Source organism: Apis florea, unplaced genomic scaffold, assembly GCF_048593485.1.
Source record: "Apis florea isolate Af1SG1 unplaced genomic scaffold, ASM4859348v1 contig_3811_pilon, whole genome shotgun sequence".
In the NCBI taxonomy this organism is placed as follows: domain Eukaryota; kingdom Metazoa; phylum Arthropoda; class Insecta; order Hymenoptera; family Apidae; genus Apis; species Apis florea.
Genome location: NW_028256868.1, coordinates 896,142 through 914,553, shown reverse-complemented (window position 1 = coordinate 914,553; position 18,412 = coordinate 896,142). Strand labels below are relative to the sequence as shown.

At 27.4% G+C, this 18,412-nt stretch overlaps 3 protein-coding genes across 21 annotated transcripts in view; 1 reads left to right on the top strand and 2 right to left on the bottom strand.

The window, feature by feature from the left end:
- Dh31-R (Diuretic hormone 31 Receptor) overlaps positions 1–5,669 on the bottom strand; it is a 98,242-nt gene extending 92,573 nt beyond the window's left edge. For 3 of the 6 annotated variants that reach the window (XM_086917005.1, XM_086917003.1, XM_086917010.1), the window contains exons 1-2: positions 5,284–5,431; positions 3,960–4,229 (exon numbers count right to left, since the gene is read on the bottom strand). The gene's annotated coding sequence lies outside the window, so the exon portion shown is untranslated. Of the gene's footprint in view, positions 1–3,959; positions 4,410–5,283 lie in introns of all 6 variants that reach the window. The other 3 variants (XM_086917007.1, XM_086917006.1, XM_086917004.1) reach the window with 3 other exon arrangements.
- Positions 5,670–6,683: 1,014 nt separating this feature from the next.
- LOC100863886 (protein Loquacious-like) lies at positions 6,684–18,296 on the bottom strand. 14 transcript variants are annotated; one of them, XM_086917013.1, is made up of 9 exons: positions 17,892–18,083; positions 17,550–17,582; positions 17,022–17,085; positions 16,761–16,946; positions 16,461–16,596; positions 16,069–16,363; positions 15,427–15,576; positions 15,173–15,284; positions 6,684–13,724 (listed from the first exon to the last, which is right to left on the bottom strand). In XM_086917013.1, exons 2-9 carry the CDS (start codon positions 17,559–17,561, stop codon positions 13,588–13,590), a joined length of 1,092 nt encoding a protein of 363 aa, XP_086773139.1. In that variant the 5' UTR covers positions 17,562–17,582; positions 17,892–18,083; the 3' UTR covers positions 6,684–13,587. The 14 variants fall into 14 exon arrangements, with proteins under 14 accessions (XP_086773139.1, XP_086773140.1, XP_086773137.1 ...); XM_086917014.1 differs by having other exon boundaries at positions 16,461–16,581; XM_086917011.1 differs by having other exon boundaries at positions 16,761–17,085; positions 17,882–18,083.
- On the top strand, positions 13,677–15,174 carry Mthfs (methenyltetrahydrofolate synthetase). Its single transcript, XM_012484468.3, has 4 exons — positions 13,677–14,210; positions 14,303–14,558; positions 14,716–14,763; positions 14,851–15,174. The coding sequence occupies exons 1-4, from the start codon at positions 14,100–14,102 to the stop codon at positions 15,021–15,023; spliced, it is 588 nt and encodes a 195-aa protein (XP_012339922.1). The 5' UTR covers positions 13,677–14,099; the 3' UTR covers positions 15,024–15,174.
- Positions 18,297–18,412: the final 116 nt, after the last annotated feature.

Below are 18,412 nucleotides of genomic sequence, written 5' to 3'. Positions count from 1 at the left end.
GTACAATATGGGAAAATATTTTGGAATTCCTTGAAAAAAAATATTCAAATATCTATCAAGGTATGATTAAACCATTTGCAAGTTGACTTTCTAATCTTATCCAATTTCTAAAAAATTTCGAATCTCAACTTTCACATTATCATTATCCGAATAATTTATTGAATATTTAAACAGCTTAATTCATTAATCGATAATTAATCAACAGTAACGTCAACTCTAGACGTAACAAAACTCTAAGTTGCATACGGGCCTGCCTGGATAAGTTATTCGGTATCGAGTCACGTAAGGTTTTCGAAACTTCGAAATTGGATCGGCCACAATATAAACCACGTTTATCTCGACCGCAAAAATAAATACATACAAAGTTGCACAATAACGCTCTCGATGTGGCCATTAACCATGGAGAATAGCTGTACCCTCTCGGTATCATGAAACATATATAGGTTGCAACCATGGTGCATGCATGCCACGAGAATATATCTATGACCGCGCTAAAATCACGAATCTATAAGACATCATCAAGTATACTTTTATCAGCAAAATGCACGTTTTTACAGGTAAGATACATCGTAATGTTTGCCTATTAACTTTTCCCTTTACCAAAAATCTGTTATGCAATTTTATCAATTTTCATTGATTTTATAGAACAATTTTATGGATTTAATAATTAAAAATTATTACAAAGTGGATTGTGGATTGATGGATCCTTTTTGATCTTTATTTTTTTTCAATGCACCGTATTTTCACGTGAGATTATTTTTTTACAATAATGAATTGAAAAATTTATACATAAATTTATTTTATCGAAACCCTATCAGAGTTAATTATATTTTAAAGCTCGCCACGATTACTTCGTCACGAATGAGAGATTCAATTAGTAACTAATTAGGATCCAACAAAAATCGAATCAGAGGTTAATCATGATTCGTCCAAATATTATAGTTGAGAGGTGATCGAGATTTAATTAAATCTCAACAGTGAGCAAACTGTTGCAATGGCCCAAATCAAATTTTATGTAATTTCGCTTATTTTTATTCTAAAGATAAAATTGCCTTCAAACTTAATAATATCTGTTGAAAAATATTCTTTAAAAAAATATCTCTTTTATTATTGCTTATTGAATTTTAATAAATAAGATAATTATATTATTTAAATAATAACGAAATTCTTGTAAAGAATAGAAAGATTTATAAAGATAATATTCTATTTATTATAGGAAAATTTTGAATAATTTTCACATATCTTTGAAAATTGTTCTTAAAAGTGATAAAGCCAATTTATCTTTAATTACAGATTTCATTTATATCCTATTCCTAGAGATTTTAAAATAGAAGAATAAAAGGAAAAGATAAAACTGAAGCTTAATGATAAGAAGCTACATGCAACAAACTTTCGATCTACAAACGATATAGAATTAACTCTTGTCTATGATCTGAATAACCTGTTTTAAATTCAATGAACCCGAGACGAGAAATGAAGAGACATTAAACCTTTCTAGATACATCAACTTAAATAAAAATCGAATCATTTGAATTAAAAATTATTTTGTTAAAATAAATAAAATTAATTACAATTTCTACTTATTTCTTTTTCAAAAATATTATTTTTAAAACATCCTCGACAAAATATATTTCTATTTCTTGTTTGGAAACAAAAATTTCTCGTAAATTTCGATATTCGTACCTATACACTTCATCTTTTCTTTCTTCGAGCATTTCGAAGAAGATCCCAATGTTTTTACGTATAAATACGTAACATCGTGAAGATGAAACATCGGTCATAAAATCGAACATAATGTTACGTATTTAATTTAACAACCATAACTTGTAAAGTTTCCCTTCATTGAGATAGATCGCAAACTAAGTCTCAAGCGTGTGAAACTGAACAGAACTTAGAGAAGTTCTACAACTTCTAAACGTCGATGTTGCGATAAATTTATATATTAAGAAGTACACAAATTTTATCGTTACTTATTTCATCTTCGAACTTAATTCTCGCCTTTTATAATAACAATAAAATGATTCGTTTAATGAAGAGTAATTAAAATTCAATTCAATCCGCAATCTTGATCGAAGAAAATTTAACGAGAAACAAAGAAAGAAAATTGAAATTGCATAAATTTATCAAATATAATTATAAGAAATATCAATTTTACCGCGTAATTCACACGAATAAGAAAAGTTAAATCGAAACGCGATACTCGCAGGTAAGAAGATAATATATAATAGCCAATTGTCTTTAAAAGGAAAAAAGTTTGGTAAATGAAGGTTGAAGAAAATTTTACGAGGATTTAATCGAGAAGACCCTTTGAATTTTGTATTTGAAATTATGTACAGAAATGTGCGCAACGCCAGAGAAACTTTCTTCATTACTTTTTCTCTGGTTACTCGTTTCAAGGTTCACGAAACATCCAAAGGGAGTACATTTCACGCAACGATAGCTTTATCCTTTTTGCATTCACCGAGATTCTTCTTTGTCTCATTCAAATGTCAATCGTTTAAACATGTAAGAACACAAAGAAAGATAATTTTTCGAAACTTCAATTCGGAAAATAAATGTTCAAGGATTGAAATCGAGCAGGATCTTACTCAATTTTCTTCATTTTATTTCAAATTCTCGTCTTTCTTTATGTATAGAAAGTATGTTCGTAAATATTAAACAAGAAGTTTAAAATTCTGGGATCGAAAGTTCTAGAATTGAAAAAAATAACAGAATCTTTTTCAGTTCGCTTAATTTCGAAGGATTTTCGTCTAAATAATCGAATTTTTTATTTTTGATATATAAATTTACAATTTATAATAGGCATCAACAATCATAGAATAAAAAGAATACAAATTTTACTGCTGATTATTTATCTATAGTTTTGCAAATTTATAAAAAAATTGGAAGAGAAAATTAAATTATTAATATGAATACCTCAAAGATAAAATTTCAAAGAGAAGATTACTTTTACAATCGGTTTATTATTCGTAAAATAATCGTTATTTTAAAAACTCTTTAATTATTTTTACCACTCGAACATTATCGATCTCAAATAACAAACAAGATTGCAAGTCTCTGCATTCAAGAGTTCTGATCAATCCAAACAGAACACGGAGTTGACAAATTTATCGAGTTAAGACATCATCGTATACCTAAACCTGGTAACAGGTTAACAGCATGGCAGAGCGATTACAAGTGAAAATACAACGATGAGAATTCATCCTAGTCTACCATGAAGTTGACAAATGAATCGTTTTGTAATAAAACGATCTCGAAGTACGAGCTTTGCCAGCTCGAAGTTGCGAAAATAAAAGAACCACGAGTATATCGAAGCGCGCGCTGTTTAAAATTCGCATGCACGAAACGTAATTTGCGTGACCGGAGAAAAGAGACGATAAAAATTTAAGGGAGCACGGATCGATTCATAATTTTAATTCTTTTATCGATTTATATTTCAAGATTATAAAAATTCATTTCGTATTCTGGGAAATTTTTTATTCTAAAATTAAAAACATCACCTATTGAATATTTTATAAGATTAATATAATTAATACAAATAGGGAATGTGGAAAGGATTTTATGAAATCAATTACTGCGTATTTTCCTACGTTGATGTTCTTTCGATTGAATAATGTATGTCCAATACAATTCACGGAATACGATTTCTATTATTATCATTCTTTTTATAAAAATGGCGAACAAATTTCTTCCATATAGCACAGAAAACGAATTACAAATAACGATCTCTTTTCCAATTGATTTGTTTCCAATGATGATATTAAAAATTTCAACGATGTTAAATTTCAATTTAGAAATGAATAATTTTTTTTTGGGGGGGGGGGAATTTTTGAATTTTTCTAAATGGAAATAAATATTTATTCTCGTTCTTCTGACTCTTAGATATAGAGTAACTCCGGAAGTGTCAGGATTGATCAGTTCGCAGAGATTCAATTTAAATAATAAAACAGGGTACTCACCAAGGACACGACAATCAGCTGATGAAGCGTGCACAAAAACTGAAGTTTATAATCATTCACCGCGCTTTACTCACGATACGATTAATCGAACGGATTTAATCGATCCATAATCGTTCAATTCTCATCAATCGAAACTTCTTAAACGGTTTGAAAAAACTAATAAATGTTTTTATAATGTGTTTTCACTAGTGTGTCATTAATTTCACTTTAATCACAAATTTTCTTGTTTATTTACTTTTCTCTTATTTATTCGCCGATTAAAAATTTAACCTCAAAAGAATGCAAATTAAACAAATATATGATCAATTTGCTTCAAAAATATATTAATAGAAGTTCAGAATCTTATTGTCTATATTAAATATTAAATCGATTTCTTTTGTTGTAAACGAGAAAGTTCAATTTATAATTATATACACATTATGATGCATTTTATTGGAATATATATTCTATCTAACGGAAGAATCATTTACGATGTAATAATTTTGAAAAAAATTAAAACTTCTATCAAGTAAAATTTTTTCGCTCAATAATTGTGCCGGAAAAATTTTCGCGCTAAATTCTTTTAATTTAATGCAAAATATGATATAAATAGTTTAATTTGTTTTCTACAAAAATATTTTTCATAAATATAGTTACAAGTTCGATAAATAAAAATATAATCATGGCAAGCGAGATTCAATCTCTCATAAAATAGATTTCGTTGTACTCAAGTATTTCCGGCTTAGCAGGATGAAAGCCACATTGATAAAGAAGTTCAGAATAGTTGCCGGCTAAACAACAATTAAGCTACACAAAATCTTATGGACGATAGTAATTATTCGGATTAAAATTTTACTTATACAACATTTGTTTTTCTATAAAAAGAGCAAACGAATATTTTCTAAATTTTCGTTGAAAAAATATATTGTAATTATTATTTAAAAGGATTGACCGAAATTAATTTATTATATGATTTTACAAAATTTAATTCAATAAATGACTATATAATTATAAGAACAACTGTTGCATCTTTGAATACATCGATTTATATCTAACCTCACTAAGAAAACTAATCAATAGAAATCTATTTCTGTTGCATAAGAATTTTTTAATATCGAATATTATCTTATTTAAATATTCAAATTTAAAAATGTTTTGATAATAAATTATGTAAAATAAAAAAATATCTAATTTAATTATGTTGATAAGATATTTGGATATTCAATATTTGAAAATATGATGCTTCATAATTTCGAAAATGATGAATACTAATGATGAGAATATAGAGGTCGTTAAAAGAGAATTCGTATATAAATGGCGTCGAAATCAAAATTTGTGCACCTACCGATGTTCACATATAACAAATTTTCAATTGCTTCATACCAATGTCGTTTTTATGGATAAATTACCATAATATTACAATGCAACATTATATAATAAAAGATTTCATTAACAGATATCATTAAATTTGAAATGAAAATTAGAATGTCTTTAAACTGTCACTTTTATTGTAAACCATTTATGATCGTTATCGAATAATTCTGTATAAATTCCACGATTATTATTATCGTTTTACTATTATTATCGAATTATCGTTTTGACACACAATGCTTCTATCGTATTTTCGTATTAGAACGTAAGTGCACACTATCAAATAATCACCAAAACTAAAAAACTTTTTCGAACAAGAACTTTAAAAACTGCGAATCACGCGGCCACGCAACAGCAACTGAACGCTTCTTATGATAGAAAACGTGACTCGAAGTGCGCGCGCAACCACTAGCGCACCACCAGCACGGCAGCGCTAACGTTTCAACCCTTACCGCTTACCGCGCATACTCTACAAGGCGGTTAAATTCAAATTACCGCCAAATATAAGACTAAATTTTGAGAGCCTTCATTATTATTTTTAAGTCATAATTAATTATCGACTCAATAGAAAATAAAATATTAGATGTTATAAAAACATATATAACATAAAAAGAGCAAATTTTAAATTTTCTATCGATAAATTCTTAATAAACTCTTTGAATCGAATTTGATTTTTCCTTTTAAAAAGTTATTTTCATTATTCAACAATTTTTATATTTCATTTTTTTTTTAAATTAAACATTTTTACTGAAGTAATTTATAGATATTTGTTTTTTGAATATTTAGAAATATTTATGAATTATAAAAAAAGATGTTAATAATTTAATAAATACAGTCTTGAATTTATAAAACGTACTGCTTATCAATAACATATACACTTAACAGATGTGTTTAATGTTTTAAAATTGCAATTAAATAGTATTGTACTCTCGAATTGTCAAAATCTTTTAAAAACTGGCATTAACCGAACAAGTGCACGAATTTGGAAGTAATAATTTAATTACTGAGTCATTATCATTATTATTAAATCTGATATATTTTTCATTATGTGGAAAACTAAGTTATTAATAATCACATGAACAACAATAATCTTTTCTATAGCTGTACAAATAAATATTCCTTCAAAATGAATTTGCATACATTACGAAATGACTATTATGTATCATGAAAATTGGATCGTTGTATAGATATACGAACATGATAAAAATAACCGCAATAAAATTGAAAATATTACTTAACAATGTTTTAAGTATTAAACAAATAAAATTTAATACTTTTATTTTATTTTTATATATATAAGATATTGAAAAAAGTTTCAAAAAACTATAAAATATAAAATGAACAAAAAAATGGAAATATAGAATGTAAAAGAACTTTCATAAGCATCGTTATTTTATTAACAATGTTACACGCACAATCATACATAAAACAACCTTGGCTATAGTTATTGAATGCCGCTCATTTTTAAAAACGAGCTTCGCTATATTGTTCTAAGTCGTTATCTGTATGCCATGTCCGTGTTGTATGCCAGTACATTATGTCGATTATACAAAATTAACAATATCACTTTGTAAGTACAGGATAATTTAATTGACAAAAAAAAAAAAAAAAGAAAGGATCGGAAGGAAGGTAACGAAAAAAATCGAATAATGTGATCATAAAATAGAAAAAAAAAAAACAAAAATAATTACGAACATATTCCTCCCTCCATGTATAAAAATTACAAATTATATCCAAACACGCTAAATCTTTAATTATACTTTTCACAAAAGTGTTTTCTTTCTCTTGTTTTCTTTTTTCCTTTTTAATTTTTATAAGAGATAAATATCTATGTAGGAATTTACATGGTATTCTTTACTATTCTGTAGAACAATTCTGTACTAATGAATGAAACTTTTTCATAAAAAAGGAAAAGGAAATTGAAATATCATTTATGCATCGACATTAAAATTTTAATGCTTTTTTTTTATAGTAGATAAAGATTTTTTTTTCTTCTAAGGCTTTTGTTTCTTTTTCTCTCTTTCACTCATTTAAAAAATCGATCATACTGAAAAGATTAAGAGAAATAGTAGTTTCCATTTTTTTTTATACAATTGTATTTTAATTTCTCGCGAGCATGTGAATATAGAATATAAATTGATAACTACGATATGGGGGGAGAGGAGTAGAAATTTGCGGCACAATGAAGATAAATACAACGAAAATATATTAATTCGCAAATTTTTTTCAAAAATGTTCCTTCCTGTTTGTTGGAATTTTTTTCTCATCATTCATTCTCATCTTTTTTTCTTTATATATTACTTTTTAAAACTTTTATAAAACGCAACAGCGCTTAAACAATAAAATCATAAGTAAATTATAAATAGTCACTTCGTATTTGCCTTAATAAATTTATTGTTTATTCGTACACGAGACTCGACGGATCCCGTTGAAAAATGCTAATAAATTTTTTCTTTTTCTTTCATTTTTTTATTCATCCGTCAACTTTGAAAATCGTTGAAAATCATTTTCTTCTTTTGCACAACTAAGAAGACCACTTCCGTAATGAGAAGTACGAACGAGAAAAGAGAAACGAAATACATATATATATAACACATATATATATATATATATATTGCAATTGATAAAAAAAAAATATTACTTGCTTAATCAAATCGAAAAGCTTCTCGTTTCCTTTTCTCGTTCCTAAGTTGGTCCACAAAGATGTGCTTCCCCATAATTGAAAAAGATGGGAAGTCTATTTTTCTCTCTCTATTATATTTTGTCTCATTATGCATCACAATATTTCTTTCATTATGCTTTCGCTTCGCCGTTTGATAACCGGATCGCTAAATTTTTTTTTTTTTTTTTTGCTCGATATTATCGTCCCCTCCCCTTAAATAAGAGAATATAAATAGTATAAAGGTAACGATAAATCGACGCTTTGTTTTTATTTTTTTTTTTTTATCTTTTATTTTTTGAAGCAGTTAATCAAGTCGATTAATTTTTTTGAAGCAAACTAATCGCGTCGATTAACGATTTCAATCGATGGATCGATTCAATCTTAACGCTCTCGAGGATTCTCCTGGTATTCGCAATACGAAAACTTAAAGCGAAATTGAGAATAATCAACGAGGCGTTTCGATTACGATCAACGGTTCAGAAACACTGTTCATCTTATTTTAAGGGTACATATACCATTGTAAAATTTGAAGAATCTTACTGCGTTACTTTCTTTGATCAAAATATTATTTAATATTATATATATTTTTCAATAAAGCAAAAGTAAACAGTAAGTCTCAATAAAAATAAAAAAAAAAAATTAAAAAAAATAAAAAAAAAAAGAAAAGAAAAATATAAAAAAATTAAATTTCTTCTGAAACAGAATGAACCAAAATATCATATCATTGTCAATTTGAATTATTTCTAATAAAAAAAATTATATAAAATTTCTCATTAAAAGAGAAAATAATTTTTCCAATAAATGTTCAACAGATTATTTTCTTCTAATTTTACACATGCGTTGATATGTTCCCTTACAAATTGGCGAGTTTTAACAACTTTTTGTCGACGCCTCTCAGCGATAAAACGCCGTTTGGTATCGTATCCGTTTTGCCATTCGCATTCATTTTGATTGGCACAAAAAACTACTTACACGTAGAAGATAAACGTGAAACTAGTCGAACTCTCAACATGCAAAATAGTATTTTATAATTAAAAAAAAAAAAAAAAAATCGAAAAAATTTTATGCAAAACGGAATCGATCGTCGAAACAAAATATACGATGAATTTTCTAATTCCATAAAATCTAAAAAAATAAATATAATTACAGAAAACAATTAGCATCACCCGTAGTAACAATTAAGCGTTTTGTATCATGATCGAACACAACTGTTACAATTGCTCGAAAAGAATTTGGTTAAATTCAATGATCATGATCCACAAATCAAATCGCTCTATTCTATTCTTTCTACAACGCTTTCCTCATTTTTTCTCTCTTTTTATCATATTTTTGTATCATTAAAGAAATAATTGATTGCAATATCAACCTAGCAATGTACTTCCTTTTATTCGCATACACATTCTATACTTTGCATGTAAGTAATGCCTATTTTCCAAATGTATGAAATATGCTCCAACCAAGAAATCATGTCGCGATTTTTTGAAACATCACACCTTAGGATAGTTTCATTAATTTCCTTTATCTCCTCCTAATACTCGTGTCGAGGCACATTTATCATATTTCTCATTCATTCGCTTTCTTTAGTTTCTCTTTCGCTCTCTCTCTCCCATTCAACATCACGCATTTCCATGTTACCCTGGCCCACAATACGAATTATACTTACAGAAAATGAACTTTTTTTTGTACTATCGATATATGTATGTCAGATGCGGGGCAAGATATCGTAGTTATGCGCGATTATCCATCAGCTTGTTATTGCACCACTATATCGAGTCGATGATTAAATACAGTATGCATACACCATTTCATACGTGAAATTTTTACACGTAAAATTTCACATTTTATTTGCATGTTACGTTCGCTTTCGATCCTATTAGAATACTCGATTGTTCAAAAAGTAACAATAATAATATCAGCACAAGTTAAATGAACATTGAACTTTCAGATTTATTCAAACTAGACAAATTTCCAGATATATATTCGTGAATAATAAAGATGATATAACAATTCGTTAATAATGATTGCAATATATGCAGATATTATATTATAATGTATGCAAACTACAATATGTTTTATACAGATTATTGAAGAGATATTCAAAAATCTTGTATAAGAATATATATCTGTAAACAACGTCCAGAAGTCCAAAAAGTTGCTTTCTAATGCGAAAAAGAAAACAATATGAATAGATTCATTTTTTAGATTTTCAAAAAATAAAAATAGATAAAATACATATCTATGTAATGCTATTAGGTTGTAATGCTATTATTAATGATTCATTGATTTGAAGGGAGCGAGAATAAAAAAATCATCGCTTCGACGAAATTGCGTATGCACACACAGATTTCTCTTAGGCGGAAATATTAATTAAACGCAAGATTCGACGAAAAATTCATACTATTCGTCGATTGATTTTACAACGAATAATTTCTCACACTTATTTTCTCGGTAGTCACGGAAAAATTACATTTTTTCGTAATTATGTTATTCATAAACAGGATGATGATCCATGATTAAAAATTGCATTATTATGCATTTTTTCTTTCTATACTTCATTTCACTTTTTTTTTTTTATCTTACCTTAACTTTTTTTCTTTTCCATTTTTTTTTCAATTCATGATCGTATCCTCTTGACGCTATACGTCCATACGCAATATTATTCTTTTCTTCAGTTAGTATAAATGTCTTATTCGGTGACGTTAACGCACATTAGCAATTCAAAAATTTAATACACACGAGTATATATATAGTTTTGTTTAATACGAGATGCGTATTTAATGAGGATTTTCCTTAACGATTAACCTTACGCGTATTAATATGTGATGCTTATGAGTTTATGAGCTACCATACTAAAGAAAAAACATACACCACTGAAAGATTATATCGTTACTTTATCGCGATCACCCTCGGATATACTCGGATCGCCGAAAGCTACGTTTGCACTGTGCATACGTTTGATGGAGACACGATGTTCAAATTAAGCGAATTACTCGAAATAGACTAAAAATTTTGTTTACTTTACTATTTAATTTTCAAACATTTCATATTTTTTTGTTTTTTTTTACAAAGCTGTTTTTATACATAATCGCATTGCAATGAACATCGTTACACCGTCATCTCATATATAAATAGTGAAGCACATTAAAAACATAGCAATAAGCTAAGTAATATGCAAATATTGGAAAACCTCCACTAATTCTATGCAAAGTATAGCTTGTAGGATACCATTCATTAAAACTAGGACTTATCATTATTATAATCATAATTTTGCTTTTTCTTTTTCTCTTCCTTCTATTTCATAAATTTTTTTTTTTTCCTATGGATTTTTACGTGGAACATGATTATGAATTCTGCTCCACTAACTAGCAAATTTGCTTTCACTAATCAATCTCGACGAAAACAAATTTGTCCAGAATCATTTTCGCAAATACTATATATTTATAGAAATGAAACTATTCTTATCGATAATCATAATTTATGTACAATTTAACAAACTGGTTGCAATTGCCTCTTTTTTCTTCTCTCTCTCTCTCTCTCGCTCGCTCGCTCGTTCATTCGCTCACTCGTTCATTCGCTCTCTCAAATTCAATGATATTAGATAAATTACGTCATAAAATTATAATCGAGCTCAACTCACTATGCCCTGCCGTGTCACATTGAATGATGGAAACAAGTCAAAATGATTTTTTTCTCTTATCACTTCGTAATGTTTTTTTTATATGTATATGTGTGTGTGTGTGTGTGTGTGTGTGTGTAAAATCATTTCAAACAGAATTTTTTCGAATGATTATTAATGATGATCGTTAACCGTGTATCTATATATATTTTTGCCAAAATACCAGTTATCATTTACATGCACACATCAATTCATATAGACTGGTTAAAATTTATTTCAAAATGGATCAAAAATTGAAATAATTTTTACCAAATCTCCTCCATATAACATATCAACTAAGTAGATTGGCAAATTAGTTCCTCATTTCCGCAATAATGCATAAGATACACGTGAATATTTTATTTTTATTGAAAAATTATCATATTCCATGACTTTATATTTTTATTATTTTATTTAAATTCATTTTTCATTTTATTCTTCTTATATTTGTGACGAATTTTCATTCGAAAATATATGTATATGTATATGTAAAAAAATCATTTTTACTTGTTGAATCTTGGTGGCCTCCTCAATCGTGGTATTAATTCTGTTCTGACTGTTCTAGCGTAATTTGGAGCAGCATATTGATCTGTTACAGCGATAGGACTTTGTAGACTTTGTATAAACATCGGTGAGTCCTGTAATTGTCCTACATTTGCTGCCTGGTATTGATATTGACTATTGGCTATATCCGCCGTTGGATAATGATTCGGTTGCACGAATTGAGGAGGATTATCGTATTGTGGATATGGAATGGAACTTTCTGCAGAAAATTGAGGAATTACAGGGTTCACATTCACTGGTGTAGTTGCAAAACTACCAGGATCATATGTCTGATATTGATTCAGCTGTCCAATTTGTGTTGTATTGAATGGAGGTGATTGAGGAAACTGAGAAGTATCAGGAAATAGCATACTTGCAACGGTTGGTTGGGGAAAACTTTCCGGTCTAGGATAAGGTGATATATTCGCTGTAACATTACTTAAATTTTGAACATTGGGAATACCAGCGATCTGTGATGTGCCATAGCTATGAAAGGTTTGCCTATTGTGATCGAGATCTTTCACACCACTTTGCAAAGAACTCATCATATTCAATTTCGATTTAGAGTTTGAACCATCGATATCATTATGTTTAGTTCTTGCTTCTGTGACGAAAGGATGACGAACATTGACGATACTCTGTGGAGCACGTAAAGGTGGAAAATTAATCGGTGTCGTCTTCGATGTCGAATTCTGTTGCTCCAATGCTTTTCTAGCTATGGCAAACGCAGTGTTATCGTTCCGTGACGCTGGTCGAGATTGATGTGTATTAGAAGAAGTTCCATGGTTGTCTCTATGTAACGCTTGAACAGACTGATTTACAAATCTCGATGATAAGTTGTTTATATTCGCACTATTTCTTGCCTTGTAATCTTGATTGCTTACAGGTGATTCTTTGTATTCTGATTGTATTTGATAATTTTTTATTTTTGAATCAATTTCATTGGAAAATTTTTTTGTAGAATAATCTTTCGATTTAGATGTACTCTCATGAGAAACATTACTACCAACACAACTTGTACTAACACCTCTTACAGTACTGAAAGATTGATTTGTGGTTACAAGTGACGTATTCTTTGTTAGTTGTTCATTAGATTTTAAATTCTCGTTATTTCCACTGTTCTTTTTCATAGATGAATTCATCCTATTTGAAGAAACTGTAACAGTTGATGTTGATGTAGTGATTGTATTTAATGTAGTATCTTTATTCCCCATCGTAGTATTTACTGATCTGATAGATGGTTTTGATAATCTACTTTTGTTCCCCATGTGATCAAGTTTTTGATTGCTTTTACTCTTATCTGATACTTGATTGTTCGATAACATTTTTGAATCTGTATTGTTATTTTGACTTTTGGACAGCAAATTATTATGAGATTTACAGTTAATAGTGACAGCTGGCAGGAGCAAAGCGCTGGCTCACTTTTTGGTCATGATTTTGAGATATTCCAAAGCGTTTTGAGCAGCACTAGCTTGAGCATCTTTACTAGTAACACCACAACCATAGCAAACTGCCACTGGCAGAGTAGACAGCTGCACAAGGCACTGGCATTTACCTATAACACACATAAATATAAAATTGAAACATTCATCAATTCAATCAATATTTGATTTCTGTGTAACATTATTTTTAAGAACTGAAAAACTATTTTTTTCTTATATTTCAAAATCGTATTAATTAAATAAATAATTAATTAGTAATAACTAATATCAAAAAATCAATAAAAATATTTTCAAAATATAAATATAAATTTAAATAACAAATTATTTGAAAATAATAAATAAATTATTTATAGATAGTGTTTAATATAAATTAAATGAAAAATTAATGTAAAATATGATAAGTTATGATAGTCATGTCATAGGTCATATATGTGTTATATAAGATCCTTTTTCTTTGTAAAGGATATATAGCACATAAATATAGAACCATGACTGGAATAAAATCTGCCAAATTTGCTTTACGTAAAAAAATGAAAAATATTATTGCACAACTTAGTACTGAAGAAAAACAAAGACAATCAATGAAAGTATTTAACAAAGTAAGTATATTAGAGAAATAATTAATATAATATATGCAAGAGGTTATGTTTACTTTTATTTAAAGTTGTTCCTAACAAATATATTTCTATAGCTATGTTCTCTGTCACAATTTCAAAACAGCAAAAGAATTTCTTTATATCTAAGTACAAAAAATGAAATTGATACAATTCCAATATTAAAACATATATTCGAAACAAAAAAGGAAGTATTTGTTCCTAGATATAATGGAAAAGAAATGGAAATGGTTAAATTATTTTCAATGGAAGACTATGAAACTCTACCATTAACTAAATGGAATATTAAACAACCAAATTATAATGAAAATAGAGAAAATGCATTGGAAACAGGTAAGATCTAAAATCATTAATTTATAGAATTATGTATCTCTTAATTTGTATTAATATTAATCTCTTAATTATTATTAATATCTCTATATATGAATTCTTCTATTATAATTAATGAAATATAAAATTAATTTATAATATAATAAAACTGATATTTTAGGTGGATTAGATTTAATACTTTTACCAGGTCTTGCATTTACTACTAATGGTAAGTAAAATCTATTTTATATAAATTCTTCTAGAAGAAAAAACTTATATTATTATATAAATTATAATAATATATATTATCAATTAGGAAAACGGTTGGGACATGGAATGGGTTATTATGACAAATTTTTGGAATTATGTTTAAAGAAACAACAAAACAAACCACATTTAATTGCAGTGGCATTTAATGAACAATTATGGGAAGATATTCCTACATCTGAAAATGACATTGTTTTGGATCTTGTACTTACAGAAAAATAAATATATTTATATAACATATTTTAAAAAAGTGTATGTTATCTATTTGTTTTTATGTTATTTGTCATCATGTTATATATAATTTTATTTTCAATAAATTAAATATAAAAATGTATTAAATAAAATTGATAATATAAAAATTAATTACTTACCACTGATAGACTTTTCTTCAATATCAACATAAGTTACTTCAAATTGCTGCTCTGAAGCAATTTCTTGCAAAAACTGTACCAAATTTACATCACCATCATTCAAACATGTGTTCTGTAACAAAAAAAATCATATAACAAATTTAATAAAATTAAAAATTTAATCAAAAAATTTATAAATTTATAAAATTTATAATTTTTTTATCATTCAAAATTTAAAAATAATTAGTAGTGCTTCAATTCATTACACTACAAACCTGTAATTCAAAAAGTTTAACACCAGTGGATGACTTCAAACTTTTATGAAATTGTGAAACCTTAAGGCTATGAATAGTAGTCAGTGTTGAAATTTTGCTACCTTTCAAATCAGCATAACGGGCACTCACATTTGCATTTCTTTGTAAAACCTATAACGGACAATTAATATATGTAAAATTTTAATTACATGCTTATCATTGGAAAAAGTTTACCAATGACTGCACTTACATTAAGAGTAGAATGAAGTGGAAATGATCCAAGCGTGTTATTGTTGAAAATATATGTTGTGTTAATGATTTATAATACAAATACACATATAAATTGCACATAATTGAGATTTTAACATAAATTATCCGTTATAGATTTAGGGTGATCAGAAAGGTAGCTTATATTTTATAATACTGCTTACAATAGCAAATCACTTCCACTTCACTAAACATACACTCACGTACACATAAAAATAATTCACATACAAGTTATACATACAATACACAATTTATATAAAACAATATATTAACACTATATGTAACTAAATACATAAAAAACATGTAACTAAATATAAAAATAAATGATATTTGATTTTAAATGATTTTAGTACATAATTTTTTAAAATTAAATATAAGTAAACAAACTAATCTTACCTCATCTTCATCTATATTAGGATTTTCTGTAGTCATATAATGTAAAGCTTGCCACATTTTATGAGCTGCATGTCTTTTTGCAACTTTTTTACTTTTTCCTTGACCAACTTCTCGATATTTTAAAACAGAACAGACAATTGTGAATTGTCTTTCATGTGGCAAACCTTCTTCATTTTCTATTGTATATTTTGGTGGAGGCCAATGACGTGACATACACATTTCTTGTAATGCTCCAATTGGATTTGTAATTATTTTTTCTTCTCCATATCCAGATAACTCTTGCAAATTCTCAGAACTATATAAAATTAATTATTAAGTAAATTAAGAAATATAAATTATAATATATAAAAAATATATATTGTTATTAATATATAAAAAATATATATTATTACTCCGGTATACTATTTGGAAGTGGAGAATCTGGTGATTCACTATTTAATCTACACAATTTATCCAATACAGCCCTTGCAGCAGCATGTTTTGCTTCTTTCTTTGATTTTCCAGTCCCCATTGCTGAAACAATTGGATCTGCTTCAATCATCAGATACTTATCATTTATCATTTTCATTTAATAAAATACATATTTAATTTTATAAAAAAACAAGTTCAAAAAAATTTATAATTCCTTAATCAAAATTCCATAAATTAATTTACTTAAAAACTAAATTGCATTATCAAAATTAGATACAAACCAACAACATCAGCAACAGTAACTCGGTAACGAAAAATAGGCTCATGGATAGCACCCTCTACTTGTATTAATTCATACTTTGGTGTTGTGCCCCTACGAGAAAGCAATTCCTGAAGAATAGAAACTGGTGTTTTGTTAGACAATGATTTCATCTCCAATTGAGCAGCCTCACTTATTGGACGTTTTCCTATCATCAAACTATGTAATGATGATCGAACTCTGTTACGCCGATTAACATTATTTGAATGATTAGGAACCCCACCTACACTGGGCATCATATTAGGCCCAACTTGTTGTGGTTGATGAATTTCTTCCATTTCTGCGACCTAAAATTATAATAAGCCTTCTGATAAATGTTTAATTTCAAAAATTTAATAAATGACAAAATTATGTTATTTATTTGTTTAAAATAATATAGTTTATATAATATAATTATTAAATATAGAAGTATTGATTTGACTATATAATTTAATTTATTTTTTCTTTTAACAAAATTTTTTCTTTCTATTAAATTTTAAATCATAAATTTCATATAACTGAAATATTTCATAAATAAAGAAATTTTGATTGATAATAAAACTATCAAATGTCGAAAATTTTAAAAATTATCTTTCATTAATGTTCAAATCTGTAATTCTGTCTATAAAAATATATATGAAAAATATTTTTGATGAATAGATTTTCAATTTCAATTTGTCAAATCATACTATTAATAAATATTTTATCAATTTACTTCTTATATATCTAATATATAATATAATAAGTAAAAAATAAAATAATTTATACTAACATGTGAATCCATAATATATTCAATAATAAAATCCTATAAATATTTTAGTAAAGTAGTTAATGAGGAACACAAGATCTATGCAGTATAAAACGGTAGGAAAACCGGCTGGCGGCCATGATTGTTATAAAATTCATTGATTAATTCTAGTATGTAAAGCTTAAAAAATTCAATAACGAAATACAAAGGTTAAGCTTTATTATAATTTCACCGAGAATCGAAAGTCCATGACGACTTTCATCACTGACAGGATTCTATTTAAAACGATGATAAAGAAGTGCATAGACCAACCGGTCACAGTATCGTCCGCTACACAAAATCAAAAAAGTCACTACCTTTACTCACAATTTTCAAACGTTCTATATATATATAAACTGGCTCCTTAACAGGCCAATTCCTATGCGAAAAGCGAATCCCGCTTTTTGTGACCGATCCAAGTCTCACAAAAAGCTTGATCCGTTTGACGACAGAAAAGTGGTTTACTGACTACCGGAGAATCTTCCTCGTTTCTGATTCTGCCGCAGTAAGCGATGTGAACAGTTTTTATAGACGCAAAGAGCACGCGCATCTTCCTGCGCAAGTGCATTACTGGCGGTTTTACAGAAACAAATGCTTGTTCTATATTTAAAATAAAAAAAATCTCTTTTATTTAAAATGTAAAAATATTAGAATATTTTTAAATAATTTTTATCTTAAAAGAAAATGTAATATATAATAATTATATTCTCATAACATAAATATATTAAATATAAAAAATTTTATTTTAATGAAAAGCTTATTAAATCCTTCATTTTCTAAATTTTCATTTTCAAATGTTTTTTATATTCAATTTTTATTGTAATATAAATATATATAATTAAAATATA

Excerpts from the sequence above, each read along its gene's own strand:
- Mthfs (XM_012484468.3), top strand. The coding sequence starts at position 14,100 with ATGACTGGAATAAAATCTGCCAAATTTGCTTTACGTAAAAAAATGAAA. Across the intron at positions 14,559-14,715 it reads AGAAAATGCATTGGAAACAG|GTGGATTAGATTTAATACTT; the intron begins GTAAGATCTAAA and ends CTGATATTTTAG. Across the intron at positions 14,764-14,850 it reads TCTTGCATTTACTACTAATG|GAAAACGGTTGGGACATGGA; the intron begins GTAAGTAAAATC and ends ATTATCAATTAG.
- LOC100863886 (XM_086917011.1), bottom strand. Across the intron at positions 16,364-16,460 it reads CTTCCAAATAGTATACCGGA|TTCTGAGAATTTGCAAGAGT; the intron begins GTAATAATATAT and ends AATTTTATATAG. Across the intron at positions 15,285-15,426 it reads TTAAACTTTTTGAATTACAG|AACACATGTTTGAATGATGG; the intron begins GTTTGTAGTGTA and ends TTTTTGTTACAG.